The sequence below is a fragment of the Chenopodium quinoa genome, unplaced genomic scaffold (assembly GCF_001683475.1).
Source record: "Chenopodium quinoa cultivar QQ74 unplaced genomic scaffold, ASM168347v1, whole genome shotgun sequence".
NCBI classification, from domain to species: domain Eukaryota; kingdom Viridiplantae; phylum Streptophyta; class Magnoliopsida; order Caryophyllales; family Amaranthaceae; genus Chenopodium; species Chenopodium quinoa.
In genome coordinates, this window is record NW_018744858.1 from 312,757 (window position 1) to 332,825 (window position 20,069).

A 20,069-nucleotide genomic window follows, 5' to 3' on the forward strand; every position below is an offset into this window, starting at 1 on the left:
AATTTTCAACGGAATTCATGCGTTGTTTCCAGCTCGGTAAAGTCCGTCGGAAATTTACGACGGAATACAAATCCGTTGGAAAATTCCGACAGAATTTCCGTCCAAAACTCCTACCAAGAAAATAGGAAAAACATCCCAAACCACCACCACCACCACGTCCAACCCCCACTGTGCAAACCCCACAAGCCTTTTTCCACCCTTTTCCCACCAAACCGCAATACCCAGCAGACCCACAACTCCCACCTGCCCCGAAAAACCCTCCCAACCCCAGACCCCAATACTAGATCCCAACATCAGATCCCCACCCACCCACCCACCCCAAACCCTAATTGACCAGATCCCCACCAATCCCGGCCCTAACCCTAATCGCACACGACACCGTTCAATCCAAAAAAAGAAAACTTACCCACCACCACCAACCACGACCTCCTTTTCGCCGGAAAACCCAAAACGTTTTTAAAAAAAAAAACAAAACACATAACACAATACATATCACCACCGTGAAACACAAAAATTAAAAAGCAAAAAAAATTAAAAACACAAATACATACCTTAAAACTTGAATAGCTTCGAATTTAACCTTGAATTTGGTTTAATAAGGCTAAATCCGACCATGAAAACACTAGATCTAGTGTTTTCATGGTCGAATTTGACCTAAAAAACCCTTAATATGTTTAACACCATCCCTAAAGCTAAACCGACCACCAACTGAAATTTCCGGCGATTATTTCGTTTTAACACCACCCCAAAAACTGCCGAGAAAGAGAAGAGAAGAGGAAAGAGGAGAAAGAAGAGGAGAGAAGAAAGAGGCGAGAAAGAGAAGTGAGAAAGAGAAGAAGAAGAGGAGAGAGAATGAGGATAGAGCGTAAAAGAAGAGAAGGGGAAAGAAGATGAGAGAGAAGGAGAAGGGACTCAGGGAGGCGGATAAGTGAAAAGGATTTAAGATTTCTATTTTTTTTAATTACTATATTCCAACGAAAATCTTGTCAGAAATTTTCGACGGAATACAAATCCGTTGGAAAAGGTAATTTACAACGGAAAATTCCGTCGAAAAGTACACATTTTCCAACGGATTTATATTTTGTCGGAATATTCCGACGAATTTCCGACGGAATTGTTGAATTTGTCAGAATTCTCTGACAGAATTTAAATCCGTCGAAAATTTTGATTTTTTTCAACGGAATTACGTGTCCATCGAAACCGGTCCGTCGGAAAAGTGTTCAGCCTATGTTCGGGGACAATCGAGCGCATATCATTAGCCTCTGTTTTGGGAAAATCGAGCACATTCTTTAACCTATGTTCGGGGACAATTATGCATCATAACTTCTATTTGGAGAAAATCAAGCACACTTACCACAACCTCTGTTCGGGGACAATCGAGCACATATCTTCAGCCTCTGTTCGGGACAATTGAACAATTATCAAACCTTCTGTGTTTCGATAATGTCATGTAGGCACGGTGAATTGTTAAACGTATCCAACATCGACACACTGATGCCATATACACAATTCTATCCTTTACTCTTTTATCAATGGAAATAACGCTTTTCTACAGGTTTCAGCCGTATACAAAGTGATTTAGAATTGTAGAATGTTTTAAATCATTCTCCGTCCCAATCAACTACTTTGACTATAGTTTTCAAAACTTCCATTTCTACAAACTCAGTCAAAGTGGGGCTTCTATAGACACCTAATTGTGTCTCCCGACCCAAAATCGGCGATGAATGATCTTTCACCACCTATTAGTCAGGTTGCGCATCTACATTAAGAATTTCTTAAATTCATAGCCCATTTTCATTTTAATCCATCTAATCCAATTTATTCCTAGCCCAAACATCCATTCAAACCCTTTTTCTAGCCCAAATCCACAAACCACAGCCTAATTTTCTCTTTTCGTGACCACATTCCAAAATTAATTTTGTGGCCCATAAATTTGATTCAAATCTGATTTGTTTGAATACCCTTTTAAATAAGATTTCGAATGATATATCATAAGCACAATTCTGATATAAAACGAAGAAGATATGAGGAAAACACTAAAACTCGGCCCAAAATCGACATTCTTTTACTCAAATGGCCATATCTTAAAAAAATTAGTTTAACCTCATTTTTCATTGGGTTGGAAATTAAACTTATTAATCTTTCCAACTATATATTATATGTCTTATTTCGAGTTACGGATCAAAAGTTATGGAAATTTTAAAATTGTGCAAAATCTGTCAAAAGTGCCGCACTAAGTCATAGTAGTCGTGATTTTCCCGCAGTGCACATATTCTTTGCATGGATCCTATTTTATTTTTTCCTTCTAGCCTATATGTACGACCTTAATTCTAGGTTTTTAGGGAGAAGACAACAATTCGAGCAGAAATACAATAATTCGAACCTTTGATTATCGTTATACCTATTCTAATCATCGTTTAGAAGCAATTTAAAGCCCCTCTGCAATACTTGGAGTTTGACTCAACAACCTAGGCATAAAAGGTTGAATTTTAGAGAGTTTTTCACAATGAGTATCGATTAGTGGCCAATACGGGCAAAGTTGACTTCCATAACTCAACTTCATACTATCATCGTCCCCGATCCTTCATCTGTGGTTTGTGACCGTATGGAGTTAGTAATCTCATGGATTATGAATGGAGTGTAATCTTCATTGATCAAATCGATGTTGTCTTTCGGTTTTGTCCCTTTCATGGTTGCCTTTAATGTTCTGTGCATGAACGGTTTACAAGTTCCTTAAAACTTGTTGGCATCTCCCTGCTTTTTGTCCCTATAATAATCATATAATGTTGAATCCTACTTCCTATGATTGCCAAGCATATTCACAACATGCTTAAGTAGGCGCGCTTCAATTGCCGCCTACACCATGGGTGTCCTAAAAGGATATTACAAGCCATCACTAGGACAACATAACACAAAATAACATCCTTATACTCACCCAACATGAAATAGACGTGTAATTGGAACTGGAATAGATTCAATATTCCCAAGCATCATTTTATTGCTTGGATAACAGCCTTGGGAAGACTCAGAACAAAGGATAAGCTGAAGATGTATGGAGTGCTTGATAATGACAGTTTCCCCTTTTGTGGTTCATGCTCAGAATCTAATGATCATATTCTGTTTGAATGTGATTACAGCCAGAGATTTCTGGTTTTACTTCAAGACAGATTTCCAAAGAGAATGGAATTCAGAAGTGTTGTAGCCTGTAATGAATGGTGTTGGGGAGCTAGCAACATATTTCAGAAGCAAGTGTTCGGTGTTTCAGAGTGTGTGTGTTGCTCTGATCTATAGTATATGGCAACAGAGAAGTGATTCTATATGGGGGGCTAAAGTCCTTAGGCATGAGATTCTTGTAAATGGAATTTGCTTTGAAGTGTATCATAGGATTAACAGTGTTTGTTCTTGTAAAGTTAGAGCAAGGGATTTAGATTGGTTGCGGGGAATTTGGCTAGGGGTTTAGTAACCTCGGTGTATCTTTTTTGTGATGATTAATAAAAATTTTGCCTTTTCCAAAAAAAATAAAATAAAAATGAAATAGACTAGGGTTTATTTTAATTTGTATTTTTAACACCATTTCGATCTTTAAGCTAACTAAGCTTATATGGTCACTCATAAGAACGAGTTTGCAACTTTAACTTATCAACTAGCCTGTTGTCGATGACATTTGTGCAAGAGCATGCCTTAGAACTAACTAAGCATCAAGTATGAAAGAGATTTTCTAATTACTCCAAATCAGTATATTGTGTGGCCTCCATATGCAACACCTTCCTCAAAATTCCGACATGACGTACTTCTTCTTCCACAGGTGGTACTAAGTTATCATGGAACGAACGAAGAATCCTCTAAAATTGTATAGTTAAGCATAGAGGTAGTAGGCAATGTTTTCTCTAACAATTCTACTTGATCACATGTAAGTAAGAAACATGATCATCAAAAGAAATAATCATCAAGTAAGGACAATGTTTAGCTATCTAACCATGCCCTTAAAACTTGAAACATTGTTTTCCTTTCATAGCAATTGATTTTGGATCAAAGAAGGAGTCCTTGAAGAAATAGCCTCGTTAGCGATCGAAGTAGACCCCTTAGGCATTGAGTTGTTGTCTGCAACTTGCTTAGAAACAAAGGATGACCGAAACGAAGACTAAGTATCACCCAACTGCCTCTCCACCTAGTAAGCTAAAGAACAAGCTTTATCAAACTAGTAGTAGGGTTGCAATTTCACTTGATTAGAAATAGTTTTTCCTAGACCGAGAATAAACTTAGCGATCTTTTTTCTTCCTCCCCATCTTAGCAACAAGCCAATGATAAGCGTTCAAATTCAACACTCATAGAATTTTTCTATAAAGAAGTAAGCTTTCGAAAATAATCAAACTTTTAAAATCTGGGATAAATTTTATATGCATCTTAGTCTTAATATTAGTCCATGATTCAACTTTATATGTCTTATCACAATGTCTCTCAAATTGCATGTCATCATACCTTAAAGAAGCGTACTTAATCAATTATTTAAGGATAACATAAGAGAAATCCTTAGAATCGGAAGTACCTTCATGCTTAACGAAACAATCACAACGAGTCTCAAAATTAAGATAAGCATCCGGATCTTTGCTGCTATCAAACTCAAGTAAATCTTGAAATAAAATCTCTTCTTCCTTCTAGGATATGAAACGTGAAGAGGGAGTGATGTGGTGTGTGAACATAAAAAAAAAAGTGTATGAAAGTACACTCATTATTGAAATGCTGTAGCTAATATGCAATTTTCCTACAAAGAAAAATGGTGCAATTAAATAAAAAAAACTGAGTAAGTAAGAGATAACTCTTCAATTAGAAATGGGGATCTTGTTTAGAGTTTGCAAATGGGGGTTTTGAAATAAGAGCTAGCATTTGTTAACAAGTGCCAATGCATTACATTAGTTAGCATGAAATTAACAACACTCTTCTCTAGCTATCATATGGAGTTATTGTGTTTAGCTTTTAGAGAAGAAAAAATAAATACATTAGGCTAAGCCTTTGCCCATCTGCGAATGTCTAGAAGGAGAGAGAAAGAGGGGAGACTAAAAAGATATAGATTAAGAAACACTGGTTAAAAGTAGGTGTATTCTTTATATAATTTTGATATGAGCTCTTATAATTGGAGGAAAATGATGTGGCATAGGTGAAAGATTAAGAGACATCTAAATAAGAGTCATTCCTATATTGATGCTTTTAGCATGCTGCATTAAATCTTGACTATATATCTTTTATTTTATCATAATTATTTTTTCTAATATACCCTCTTCCCTATAAAGGAAGGTTGATTTCTAGCTCATTTTAATAGTGTTTTATTAACAATACATCCGTTATTGTGTAATTCTTATTGCTTTCTCCATCCTAGAATAATTAACGCTTTGGGATTTTTCACTATTCATATATTAACTTTGACTATTGTTTTTTACTAAAATAATTAAAACATGTTTTATCATGAAATATGTTGTGACACAAGTATTAATATAAAGTTTAATAATATAACTTTTTTTTTTTAATTTTTAATTTAAACTAGTAACTTGACATATGTGCAAAGTTTGACTGTGTCATTTATTCTGGGACATATGGAGTATATATGAGTGTCAAAACTCCCTACTTGGTTGATACACCTTTTAACATTTACATGGTATCAAGAGCCACATAATTTTTCTTCTCCTAAATCCCTACATCTTCAAAAATCCTAACCTTACTTTGAATGTGATCCTCAAGTAATGTCATCACCCCCCTCAACCAACACTGTCGACGCTGCTGACTACAATTAACCACCATATACTTTCATGGTTTGTCTTTTGTCATTGTTGTGTCTCGCACATTTTTCATATTATTATACGCCCACATAACCTTAATCTCTCTCTATCCCTGTGTAGGCATCCCTAAGCTTCCTCCTACACTCACAAAATATTTTCTCTAAGTAGTCCAATGTTTTATAATTAGGCTCGGGGATTCTATATTAAGGCCAGGATGACTATACGATTTTTAAGTGTCTAATTTTTGTTTTACTCCCTTCATTTGTAATTATAGATATTTATGATGTTCACTATAAAGTATTGTTTGCAATACAAATAATCTAATTTTTTTGCACTCCCGCGCTTTTTATTGTTTTAATTATATTATGAATGTTATATTTCTTTCCATTATTGGCCATATTCGTTAAATTTTAGGGCTCTGTTACACCCAAAATTAAAAAATCTTGACTTGATGAGTGCCATTTATGGCACTCATTTGATGAGTTTTTAGGTTGTTTTTACTTTCTTTTATAGCTTTCTTTCTAAATAAATGTTTGGTTTTGTTCATTTTCTCTTTAGTTTCCTTATTCTTTCTTATTTTGTGCTTTTGTCCACTTTTGTGAATTTTCTAGTGTTTTCTCCTTTATTTGTTCTCTTTGCGTGGTTATAGGTATTGTACGAGGTTCGGGTCTTGATATTGGTGGCTTATTAAGTTGGAAGATGCTTTTGGAGCAAGCTTATAGCATCGGGAAAGCATAAGAAGCAAGAAAGTGGCATGCTCCAAGTTCTAGCTCTTGCGCTCTCAAGCCGCGCTCTTATGAGATCATGGTGTTGAACCCACCGTCAACTCCATTTGAATCTGCCATACTTGGAGACTATCATAAAGATATTGTGTGTGCACACGAAGACCCATTTGCAAGCGCACGAAGCTACGAAGCGTCTTTCTAACAACTCAAGGCTAAAGGCTGCTACTATATGGGAATGGAATTGATAGATGGTCGATCTTTTGGCAGGAGGAGAGCACGAGGTGAAGAAGTAGATGAAGAAGGAGAGAGACGGAGGTCTGAGAAGGATAAAGGAAGCTAACCCATTGCAATGGGGGCTGTTGAATCATCTCAATGAAATAAAAAGGGTTCCTCCTTTAACCTAAAAAAGGTCCAAAAAAAAAAAAAAAAGAAGGGTAGCGGGTCAGCGGGTACCCGACCAATAAAAAATCCGGCCCATGACTCGGCCCGTGACCAGTGTATTTTATCGCGGTCGGGTACCTGACCAAAAAATTCGAAATAAAATCTCAAAATACCCATTTGCGGGTCATTAGGTAATCGGTCGGGTCAAGTGGGTCGAGTTTTTATGAACACCACTACTGCTGATGATGATGCTTGGTTTGATGCCTAGTGCGATGGACTCGAGGATGCTAGAGCTGTGCGCTCAAGATGCAGGGGTGGCACCCAGTGGTGCGTGCGCGCACACACCTTGGTGCGTGCTACTATGGAGTTTTATGCTCAGTCTTGCTTTTGCTGTAAATAGGCCTTTAACTTTGCTATTTTTGGGGGGACGACGTTTTTAGTAGTATAATTTTGACTTTCCAAATTTAGTGATAAAAACTAGAGAGAGAAAGACTTGGATACTTGATTTTGTACGTCAAATTTGCTTCAATCAAGCTTGGATTTTAATTAATCAATGTTAATTAGTGAGATTTTCTTCCTATAATTCCAATCTTCTTAGTTTAATTTCTTGCTTAATTCTTGATGCTTGGTTAATTTTGTTTGAATTTTGATTAGTTGCTTGATTAGTTGATTTCTCTTAATATGATCAATGTTGATGTTGATGATGATTTGCTTAGCTTTAATTTTCCAATTCAACATGATAAGTGAGTAATTCTCTTAGCTAGGGTGTGGGAAAGCATGTATGATTGATGGATTGCTTCTAGTTTAGGTCAATTGATTATTGAGATTAAATTGAGTAATGGAAGTGTGCATGTGTTTGGTTTGATAGGAGTAGCTAACCTAGATGACTAAGTTAGATTACATTGTAAATCCTTTTGGCATGACCACTTGGTTTAGGATTTGCAATTTTTGATTGGTTTGAATTGTGATTCTCTTGATTTGTCATTCTTAGAGGAAACCTAGCTTGACGATTAGGCGATAACCTTTCATCCCTTTTGATAGCACTTACCATTGGTCCTCGCAATACTTGATTGGCTTGATTTACCCCCAAATTGGTGCACCTATCATGAATGCATGTGGACCCTTTATTACTTTGATATTTGATTTTCATCTCGAATTTGTTACTTGCTTTTGTCTAGTGTAGTTCACACAACAACCTTGCGCACATTTCGAAATAGCTTAACCTAGGACTATAGCAATTAACCTCCCATTCCTAGTGGTTCAACTCGAACTTATCTTATCACTAGGTTTAAATTTGAAATTCTTATATTGTTGACTTAGGAGGGCAAACGGTGAAATAATTTCTCCCTTTGTCAATATTTAGCTTTAAGAGCATACATAATTCGAAACTACTATGTTTTGAAATGCTCTACTTTTGTAATGATCTGATTTCATATACAATGAAGTAAATGAATTTTGTGTTTGATGCTGCTTATATTCATATTTATTGGCACCTAGACACACGCAATACTTCTACTTGATTTTGAGTCATGATTTGTTTGGTTTCAAATGCCATCAACCACCCAAATCAGGGGGGAATTTGTTACACCCAAAATTAAAAAATCTTGGCATCTTTGAACTTTGACCTGTTGACTAAGGGAAAATGAACTTTAGAATTCTGCTATGGGCCTTAATCTAACAGTGGAAGTAAAGTTGAATATGCTAAGCCTAGTTAAAAGGCCCTAGAAGGGGAATAAACCGGCTTTGAAGCAAACAAGGCATTTTAATTTGGAAAGGACAGTTGGCGCTAAGAAAGATAACCGCTCAACAATTATGGGAGTCAATAGAAAACCACTCTAAGTTTGTCTATAAATAGATGTGAAGGGACCACAGAAGGGCATCAATAAATCAATCAACGACAATCATTTTATTTTCTTTAAGCTTTCTTCTTAGCTTTCTTAGTTTTCCCTTGGCTTAGTAGTCAAACGATAGTTTAGTTTCTTAGCATGTATTGAAGATCAATGTCCCTTCCAATTGTATGATCATGGAGATAACCTTTCCTTCAACTTGTACAATTGTAGAACTGACTTTATCTTTCAATTAATGTAGAGCATTTGCATATTTTGTCATATGTTTATCTCCTCGTTTATTTAGTAATCTAACTCGTTTAATTTCTTTGGGAAAACTTCCTTACTATTCGTTTTATTATGTTAGCGAGATTATCAATCTTTTGAAACTAGTAATAAGAGGGGCAACCCCTTAATACTCTAGAACAAGATAGGGTATTTGACTTGTTGATACTTGGTAAAGAACAATATTTACCTCAATAGGCTCATAACCCGATGTCCTAATAACACCAAATACCATAAATTAGGAAATTAAGGCGAGAATTAGAAAATCGTCAGACGTGATAGATCATCAGGAGGTTGAGTGAGAGGTTAATTGAATGGTTGAAGAGCGATTAAGGAGTGACTAAAATTATGCCAAAAAGCAAGGAGAATGAGCCCATAATTCAAACCAAAGTACAAGGAGTTAACAGAAGACCAAAAGATATGAAAACTGACCACAATCTTCATAAATATCAGCAAAGATCATGAAGAAATGAAAAACAACACATTTCATACAACAATTACGCTTTCCATAGCTTCTGATTCCTAGTCTAGCTTAGTTGGTACTTGGTAACTTTTCATGTACTAAAATTTGCGATCTTTCCTCTAATTGTATTTTTATTAAAGACAATGGAGGTAGTCATCTTCTATATTGGTTCTTCATAATAGTCCAACCTGATTTATCTCCATATTTGTGTAGTCTTGATATGAAACTTTATTCATGCCTATTAATTTCCTTGTTTCTAATTTCTTTTCAAAAACTATTAGGTGAGACAAGCCTTACCCAACTGTTTACGAGATGACGATAATTCTCATTTTATAAAGCAGCAATATAACCACACCATCATCACATTGTACCCAATTATCAAACACTCCGCAATCTCGCCCAACACTTCTTCCATTCTTTCTCCTCCACCTGCCACCGCAACCACCATCACCACCACCATTGGTTGTTGAATTGAAGAAACCCTTGAATATCTCTTAATTGCAGCTATTCTCTTTCATCATCCGAATTTCCAACAAAACCTACGACTCTCCTCCTCTTTCTCTTACGATCAAGATTTTTAAAATAATCATTTCACTAAAATCAATTTCTTAGACTTCGAAATCCTATTTTTGCAATCCTTGAGTTTCGAGGTCGAAACGATGAAGAATCCGGTGTTTTTGGTGATTGAAGAGTTGATAAACTAACCAGCCATTCTTTCGACAGTCATACGTCGCCTTTCACCTCTTTTCAGTCAACAATTCGACGAGTTATCGTCGGCAGAGTTTGCGGCAAGAACTAGAAGCAACCAAAGAAGCATCGGTTGTCAGGTATAGCAGTTAGTCGTAAAATTTTCTAGTAATTGAATCAAAAGTAAAGTTCTGAAATCCTAGGTTTAAGTTTGTGATAATTGAATAATGTGTAATTGAATTAAATGATCAATTAGATTTATTGTTTTTTCATTTTTAAATTATTAATCATCATTTGCGAGGTTGTTATAACTTAGTTTGGTGATGATGCTGATCAGCTTTTTATTTTTGAATTTCTTGTTTATTCAATTTGATTTTATTTTTGTTGGTCATATCATTAATTTTTGATATCATCACGACTTATATCGATGAATTTACAATAATCTTGAGTTTGGTGGTGCTGTACTATTGTTTAACAAAATTATGTCTATTTATCTTGTATTCATTTGTTAGGATGATATCGGCTTGATGATATGATTAAATTATTAAATGATATCATTCATTGTTTGGATGATATGATTAATTGATTGGATAATATCTCTAATTTCTAGGCTAGATACTATAATTCATTGCTTGGATAACATGATTAATTATTTGGATGATATCTTCAATTTCTAGGTTAGATGATATCATTTATTGTTTGGATGATATAACTATTTGGATGATATCGGTTGGATGATATGATTAAATGGTTAGATGATATCATTCACTGTTTAGATTATATGATTATTGTTTGGATGATATCTTTAATTTCTAGGTTGGATGATATGATTGATTGTTTAGATGATATCTTTAATTTGATGATATCAATCATTGTTTGGATGATATGATTAATTGTTTGGATGATATCATTTATTGTTTCTATTATATCATCCATTGTATGAATGATATCATCTGTAGGCTGGATGATGTCATCTATTTTGTCTATGATATCATTTATTTCATGGATGAGATCATCTATAGGCTGGTTGATATCCTCTATTGTTTATATAATATCTTCTATAAGTTAGATGATATCATCTATAGGTTGGATGATATCACCTATTGTATGTGTCTATGATATCCTCCATTACCTAGATGATATCCTCTGTTGGTTCTATGATATCATCTATAGGATGGATGATATCATCTATAGGATGGATGATATCATCTATTGTGTCTATGATATCATCAATTGCTTTGATGATATCCTCTATTTATTATATGATATCATCTATAAGTTGAGCTTGTTGTTTTGAGGCTGGCCTCACGAAACTATCTCCTCACGAAAGCCTCACACAATAGTTTCTCATTGCTTTTGGCCTGGTTTATGAATATGGCATTCATTATGTTGTGGTAAATATGGTAATTATTAAGGGGTACTTGAGTTTAATTTACAACAACTTATGAAATAAGTTAAAATAAATTTAAATAGGTTAAAAAAGTATAGATAATAAGTTTAGGTAGTTGTAGATAAGTAACAATCAAGTGAATGTAATGCTTTATTATACTAGGGATTCCAACGTGCGCGATCCGTGCGGTATAGCTGGCCCTTTAAAAAAAATTATTATCGAAGTTTTTATGTCCTATGCCTATTTGCGTAATATTTTATTAAAACTATTTGCATATGTAGTTGTGAATGGTTGAAAACTTTAGTTGAGTTACTTTGATGATTTAGTGATTGGATGGTAAAAAGATATTGAGTTTGATCTAGAAATATAAATGTCTAATAAATTCTAAATAGGAATATTAAAACATAAAGAAATGAAGAGAATAAAAGATGGCTTTAAATTTTGAAATAAACATAACTTTTTTAATCAATTTAGGGAAAACAGAGACAATTTTATTGACTTTTAAAATCAAATGAGGGCAAATATGTAAGTGGACATTTTTAGGGATATAAATGTCCATGCACTATTCATAAGAGTTTAATTAAACTTTGTATAAGGTAGGTGTAGACACCTGATTGTGTCTCCCCAAAAACCAAACCAAGTGATGAGTACCTTTCACGTCTTTGATTATCGAGTTAGGTGAAGAGTTGAAGAGTCTCGTGACTTTCCCTTTAGCCATGACCATTTATAACCTTTCCTTAAATGTTTTAAATCAAATCATTTAATTCGTGTCTTTCAACCCAAAATCATTCCTTTCGTGTCGTTAAAATCATTCATTTCGTGTCCTCTTTATAAAAAAAATTCAAACCAGTCTATTTTGGTTGATAATCCTAGTCCTATTATTGTGTAATTGGATGGGGCTTGAAAAGAGCTTTCCAACGATATATTATAAGCCTAAATCCAAGTTATAACGAAGAAGTTATGGCCGAGCCCAAACCGAGTCTTATCTACGACCCAATGACCGTGTGGAGGGTCCATTAACCTTAACCTCATTTCTAAACCAATTAGGATTTATTACAAGCTTCTAGAATCTTGTAGAAGGTTGTTTTCAATCATAAATCCCTTAGGATTTATTATTAGCTTCTAGAATCTTCTAGAAGGTTTTAATTTATCCAGTTTTTGAAAAGATAAATACTTAAGAATTTTACTTCGGATAAAACACTTGTTTTTTTTTAATGATTTTAAATCTGATAAAATTAGAATACGTACGGAAATTCAATTAACCCAATTTGATTGGAAGTCGGATTCCGTACGGATTCTATCTTCCAAAACCATCGCTGAGCGATAGAACCATCGTGTCACGATAAGCCTGTCGCGGCGCGATGGATCTTGTTTTACTCCGAGTTGGATACTGGTTCTCTTTCTGAATTTCATCCCTCGTTTTTCCTTATAAATAGAGGTCGTTTTCCCCCGTTTTCAATCATCAATAAGCTTGATCACTAACAATCATCATCTAATCCTCTCTCTAAGCTAAAAGCTTTTCTTTCTCTCTCTCTCTTGATTTTCTAGCCTTAACCTAAACACATCCTTGATACTTTTCCCTAATCACACACCATACTTCCTTCACAAGCTTCAAATACTCCAAGCCAAGCTTGAAGTTGCCTTCGATCTCGACGTAAAAGGTTGATAGTTCTAAGGGTTTGGTCACAACTATATTTCAATTATTATTTGATTTATTTGGTTTGTTTGATTTAATCTTTCTTGAAGTTACTACGTGTGTATTGTTTTGATAGAAAGAGATACGAGGCATCAAAGTGAGTAATTCGATTACCTAATTATTCTTTTGATATAGAAATCATGTTAGAGTATTATTTTAATTCCTAGTATCATGTTAGGATGTTTATATTAATTCCTAGTATCATGTTTAGGGTGTTAATTAATATTTCTAATATCATGTTTTTCGTATCATGTTTAGGATAAAGCTTTGATCTATATTATTAGTGACATGCTAGGGTTGGTTATTAATCCGTTTAGTATCAAAGCCTAGTGATTAGGGGATTTTTTTTCCCGCCACATGGACCAATTAAATCCTGCCACGTGTCATCCATGTGGACCAACCAGAGTCAGCCACGTGTCACCTCGTGAGAGGTCCAAAGTAGACCAATCAGGGCATGACATGTGGCAGACAGATTGCCAACTGGGAAAGTGGCCTAATACGACCCAAATACCTAGGCAAGCCCAGTCAGTCCTAGGTTTCTGAAACCTAGTACTGGGCACACATTTCAAGACCCTATAAAAGGGAAATGTTCCCCCGGAGGAACAATATTCAGAAATTCCCAAACACACGTGTACATTGATTGCTACACATTAAACCCAACATTAATTGCACTCTTTGAGAGCTAAGGCTCAGATTTCAAGATGATCACTTCTCTCTTAAGAGGAGCCTTATCCCCTTTACCTTCCGCACTATTTACATCCTAAAACTTGTTGGCGACTCCTTTATCTATAGCTTCCTACCCTTTGGACGCCACCATGCCTAAAGGCATGATCAAAACGGGGCTCAAGGTTGAGTTTGAAAAATTCCCTACAGTAGGATTAATATAAGCATGATATTTATTTTTTTTTAAAAAACATAGTGTTGTAACTCAATAATAAAGAAGGAAGAAAATTACCCATTATAGATCCACTGCAAACCTTACTCGAACACAACTCGAATCGAAATTCACTTGGATCAAACATTACTTGCACTTGGATTTGGAACCTAAACTTGAAGGAGATGAGATTAACTTGACCTAAATGGCTGAACGTGACTTGACATCTAGTATTTTGACACGATCCAGCCTTAACTTGAGACTTTGGTCTATGATCTCTTCTTAACTTGACACGACTTGAACTTAACTCGATTATCTATACTTAGTATATAATAACACAAACCATTACACAATTAATAGCATCACATGTCACACTTACCATTTAACCTTTTTTTCTTCTTCTATTTTTTATAAAACATTTACATTAAAATCATCAATAAAGTTAATTCATTACATACAATCAACATTATTTCTTTCACATTCCCACTTGCTTAAATATAGTTTATAGAACGTTAAACACTTAGCTTAAACGGTTAAAGACTCTAGGCATTCTGTAACTTGCATAGTTTAAGTAACAAAATGAGCTGTTTCATTTTCTTAAAAAACACCTCTAGAAAATAATCTTTAAGAAATAACATGTGCCTCGAAAAGGCTAGTTTGAATTAAGAAAATTTTGTTAATTACTACCATAAAAAGGGGGCCTTTGTGAATTACTACCTCTAATAAAAAAAATTGTTAATTACGTCCCCTAATTGTGATAAATTGTACCGATTACTACCTAAGTGGATTTTCCGGCTAATTAACTTATTAATGACATCATTTATCATCCTAATCCTAATTTAATCATTTTAATCCTAATTAATCTTAATTTAATAATTAATAAAACCCTAGCTCCCGTCTCCGACGAGTATCCACCATAAACCGAACCCCCTCCTCCCACGGTGACAACCCCCATCCCCCGTCGTGCACCACAAACCCAACTCCCTCCCCCAGTGAACACCATGAGCCCCTCCACCGCTAAACACCATGAACACAAGGGAACAAAGTCTTGGGGTTGGGAAGGGGTGGTTTTCACGGCTAAGGGAGGGGTGGAGTGAAATTGTTGGGGCTCAGGAAGGGGAAGGGGCGGTTATCGGGGTCTGGGCAAGGGGTGGGGGTTGTTTTCAGGGTTTAGGGAAGGGGGAGCGGTAATCGAGGGCTATGGATGGTAATAAGGAGATTTTTAGGGTTGGGGGAAGGCGGAGGGGCGGTAATCAGGGGTCAGGGAAGGGGAGGAGATGTGTTTAGTTGTGGGGGAAAGGTAGAGGGTGGGTTTTCAGTGGTGGGGCTGGGGAAGGGGTGGAATTTCTGGTGGTGTGGATGGGCTAAAGGGGCTGCTAGAGGTGGAAAGGTGGTAATTTAGGGTTTATTTAATTAACTAGGATTTAAAAGCCACTAATTATAATTTGGCTGGAAAATGATGTGATTAATAAGCTTAAGTGACCAGTAAAGGAAAAAAGGTAGTAATCGGTACAATTAATCAATTTTAGGGTAGTAATTAACGACTTTTTTTAGGGGTAGTAATTGTCAAAGACCCTCTTTTTAAGATAGTAGTTGACAAATTTTCCTTGAATTAATAGGCTTACATAAATCCTTAACGCGTCTATTAAATGTAGCAAAAGATCTTTTGCCAACATTTACTTCATTACTTGAGAGTTACGAGTACATTTTCACCATATTCCCAATTAACTTTTTTTTTTTTTTTTTTTTTTTTTTTTTTTTTTTTGTTTTTTTGTTCCCACTTATGGAGTACATTATTTATTATTAAACACATGGAAAGTTGAGGTTCAACAACAGTTTTTTGACAACCCTCTTAATTCAAATCAAATCTTTTTCATAACAGTCCTTTTTCCACCCTCAATCCCAAAATTTAGTAGCCGTTGTACCCCTCTTCTTAAAATTAAAATTGTACACAGTACCAATACTATTTAGTCAATCTAATTAATCAGACAACATACAAACTACAAAAAACCCCTCAATTTCATTAGATTTGGTAACCCCTTTTCTATATTTAATCCACTCCAAACTTCCTTTTTCTTTAAATATCTGGGGTTTTCTAAGAAATTTCCTTTTATACATTACTTTTCATCAAATTTCTCCCCTTTTCTGGGTTTTCTCTGCATTATCTGAATTCTGAACTGGGTTTTTTCTACATTTGCTATTCATTTCTGGGTTTTTCTTATTAATCAAAAACCACCCATTTTAAAAGTAAGTTTTTAGCCGTTGTGTACAAATTTTCAGTATTTTTTTTTTTTTTTTGGATTTTTAAAATGTTTAATATTGAAGTAACTGGTAAGTTTTTATTGGATTCCATTGATATTTGTAACTTATAAGTTGAAAAATTTTCCTTCCAATTCAACACATTACCTTCACGATCTCCATATTTTTTTGGGGAAAACAAAAGTTGGAAAGAGAATAATCCCAGAATTCTCGCCGACTCATTGAGTCACCGACCCACTCACTTCCTTTATATATAAACCGTTTTCTTGTCAAAGTCTTTCCTCATTAATTCTCAGCAAGCTATTTTTTTCCCCTGAATTTTTCAGTAAAACCCACAAAAAAATTACATTTTTATTCAGTTCTCACATTTTATATTGTTTTCTACAGAATTTCAGATTTATTCAACCAATACCCACATAAAATAAAAAATAAAATACCCATTAATTTTTCAATTGAAAAAATGTGGGTTAATTCTGCAAGTTATTTGATGATTTGGGTATTATCATTACTGTTATTGAGTGATAACAGTAAAGTTGAAGGGCTTGGAGTTAATTGGGGAACACAAGCCAATCACAAATTACCTCCAAATACAGTGGTACAAATGTTGAAAGATAATGGGATTCAAAAAGTGAAGTTGTTTGATGCTGATGAATCTACTTTGAGTGCTTTTAGTGGTACTAATATTGAAGTTATGGTTGCTATTCCTAATGGTGAATTAAATGCTATGCTTGATTATAAACGAGCTCAAAAATGGGTTGAGAAGAATGTCACTCGCTACCATTTTAGAGGCGGTGTTAATATCAAGTAAGTCTCTCTTTGAACCATCCATCTATTAGTTCGTGTTCGTCCTCGAGCTCGTGTGTACTGTATACAACATATTTAGTTGACCCTCAAATCACATAAAAGTTTACTTTTTGGGCGGTTAACATTTATTTATGTGATTTAGAGTTGCCGACCTTGTTTTATACAATACATCCATGGTGTACAAGTTTTTTTGTTACGTCATGCTATATAATACACCCGTGGTATACAAGATCTTAGCCGCTAATTCTATATTGGATCTGAAAAAGGGAAAAGTGCGAACTCTTTTTTCGGTTTACTTTGCATCTTTTTGGGTGATTGTGATTCATGATCTACTTGCCATGTGATTTGTGTTTATGAAGCTGAGTTTTAAACGGAATATGTTGGAAAGTTGCATCATCTTTTGCCCCATTTGATATGCTGATATATATATTCTTTAACCGACCATCATGTGATTGTGATAAGGTCCTTAATTAGAGAGTTTCATGATCCTAGAAGTATGATTAGTAACATAGATTAAGCAACCTAGATTAGTTAATTATTTGACTACTATATAGTATAATTTTTTGAATCACTTTTATTTGTATTATTGTATTACTGTGCTTGCCCTTTGAGTAAGATTATGGAGAGTTGGGGACCATTAAATCTAGTTTTTGTTTGCTTTCATTTGAAGGATGTTTTTAATTGCTTCAAAACTTCTTTTACAAGCATTTATTTGGTTCATTTTTTAGTAATTAAGTAAAGTTTGGTTCATTTATTTAGTGATTAAAGAAATATTTAAGTATGATTAGATCTCCAAACTACCTGAAGATTGTCCTGAGAGTGTTAACAGTAGATATTTGAATCACCTTAAATGCATTTAGAAGAATAAACTAGGAGAGTTATAAACTTAAATTTTCAACTGTCTGATTCGATTTGTGCTATTCGCAAACCTCCCTTTGAACTTGAATGCATTTTTGGCTGTCTGCCGTTTCCTGAGGCAATTGTCTGCAAGTAATTACAGTAAGAAACAAAATCTTTTCTCGGCTTCATGCTTGTTTTCTCTGGATGAATATTACATGGACTGGGTTAAGGGAAATATCTGAGCAGTTGCCTTCCAATGATGGGAACTTATTACCCCTGATACAGATTACTGAGGCGGTTATTGGCGCGTATCGAGTAAAAATTGAACTCTACAAATTGTCAATTACAGTAGCATTACTGTAAGAATCACACGGATTTTAGGATGTTTGAGATTATTTTGTTCAGAGTCGCGTAATTGGTTGTGTTTCTAGACGCTTAATTGGCTAGAATGATCATTGTTATTAAGCCTGACATAATGTCCTTACTTTTTAAGCTATCTACTGATGATTGAACGCCTGACTGGTATATGAGCAATTGGGGTTTGCTCTATAATGACTTTTATTGTTTTTAATTAGCGTTATAATGTAAGAATGTCGATACATCTTCACATTTGACGCCAATTTTTATGCTGCAGATATGTTGCGGTTGGAAATGAACCTTTTCTAAAATCTTACAATGGCACATTTGAGAATGCTACTTTGCCCGCCCTGAAAAATATTCAAAATGCTCTTAATGAAGCCGGAGTAGGAGACATTGTAAAGGCAACTGTGCCCCTAAATGCTGATGTCTACGAGTCTCCACAGGGAACTCCTGTACCTTCAGCTGGAAGATTCAGACCTGATGTAGCTGATCTCATGACCCAGATGGTCCAGTTCATGAGTCAAAACAATGCTCCTTTCTCCGTCAATATCTACCCTTTCCTCAGTCTCTATGGTAGCGTTGGTTTCCCAGTTGATTATGCATTCTTTGATGGGGGAGCTGAACCTATTCAAGATAATGGGATCCAATACACTAATGTTTTTGACGCCAACTTTGATACATTGGTTTCGTCCTTAAAAGCAGTAGGGTTTGGGGACATGCCAATAATTGTCGGGGAGGTTGGATGGCCCACGAATGGTGATGTTAATGCCAATATTAACAATGCTATCAGATTCTATCGAGGCCTACTGCCTAGACTTGCAGCTAACACTGGTACTCCTTTGAGGCCTGGAAATATAGAGATGTACTTGTTTGGGCTCCTTGATGAAGATGCAAAGACTATTGCTCCTGGGAACTTTGAGAGGCATTGGGGAATTTTCAGGTATGATGGGCAGCCGAAATTCCCTATGGATCTCACAGGCCAAAACAGGGATGTCTATCTTGTTGGTGCAAAGGATGTCAAATATCTCGAGAATCAATGGTGTGAATTCAACCCGAATGCTAAGGATATGAGTAAACTGCAAGAGAACATGAATTATGCTTGCACTTTTGCGGATTGTACACCTCTGGGGTATGGATCCTCTTGCCAGAACATGGACACCAATGGGAATATTTCGTATGCGTTTAATGTGTACTTTCAGACCCAGAATCAGAATCTTGAGGCCTGCAACTTCCAAGGCCTGGCTAGGTTAACTATGAAGAATATCTCGACAGATACTTGCAATTTCACCATTCAGATAGCCTCCTCTGCTCTGAGGATTGCTGTACCTGCGGCTTTCTCTTTGATCATCACCGCGCTGATGTATCTATTCCTTTGAGTTCGATCTTGTGGATATAATGATTCTGCCATTCTTTTGCTTTCATATGCTTGGTCTGTCTGTTTCTGTATTCTGAGATTTTGATACTAGAATAGAACTTCATAGATTATTTTTTGATGATTTATATAGAACGTCAGCTGCAGATAGTTTTTACCATGATAGTGTAATCTGAGTTGACAATGTGACAGTTGATTACTCAATTTCACATGCTTCAGTACAATAGTATATTTTTTATACCCGTTTGTTGGGTTGATGATCAATTTCAGTTCCATATTCAAAGAATTATGATCGTTACTAGTTGATCCTATAAATTTGTTTCTGAATAAAAAATA

The 20,069-nt window shown here is 35.2% G+C and overlaps 1 protein-coding gene across 1 annotated transcript; it reads left to right on the forward strand.

Moving 5' to 3' along the window:
• Positions 1-15,236: 15,236 nt before the first annotated feature.
• On the forward strand, positions 15,237-20,069 carry LOC110704748 (glucan endo-1,3-beta-glucosidase 8-like). Its single transcript, XM_021882561.1, has 2 exons — positions 15,237-17,161; positions 18,636-20,069. The coding sequence occupies exons 1-2, from the start codon at positions 16,818-16,820 to the stop codon at positions 19,735-19,737; spliced, it is 1,446 nt and encodes a 481-aa protein (XP_021738253.1). The 5' UTR covers positions 15,237-16,817; the 3' UTR covers positions 19,738-20,069.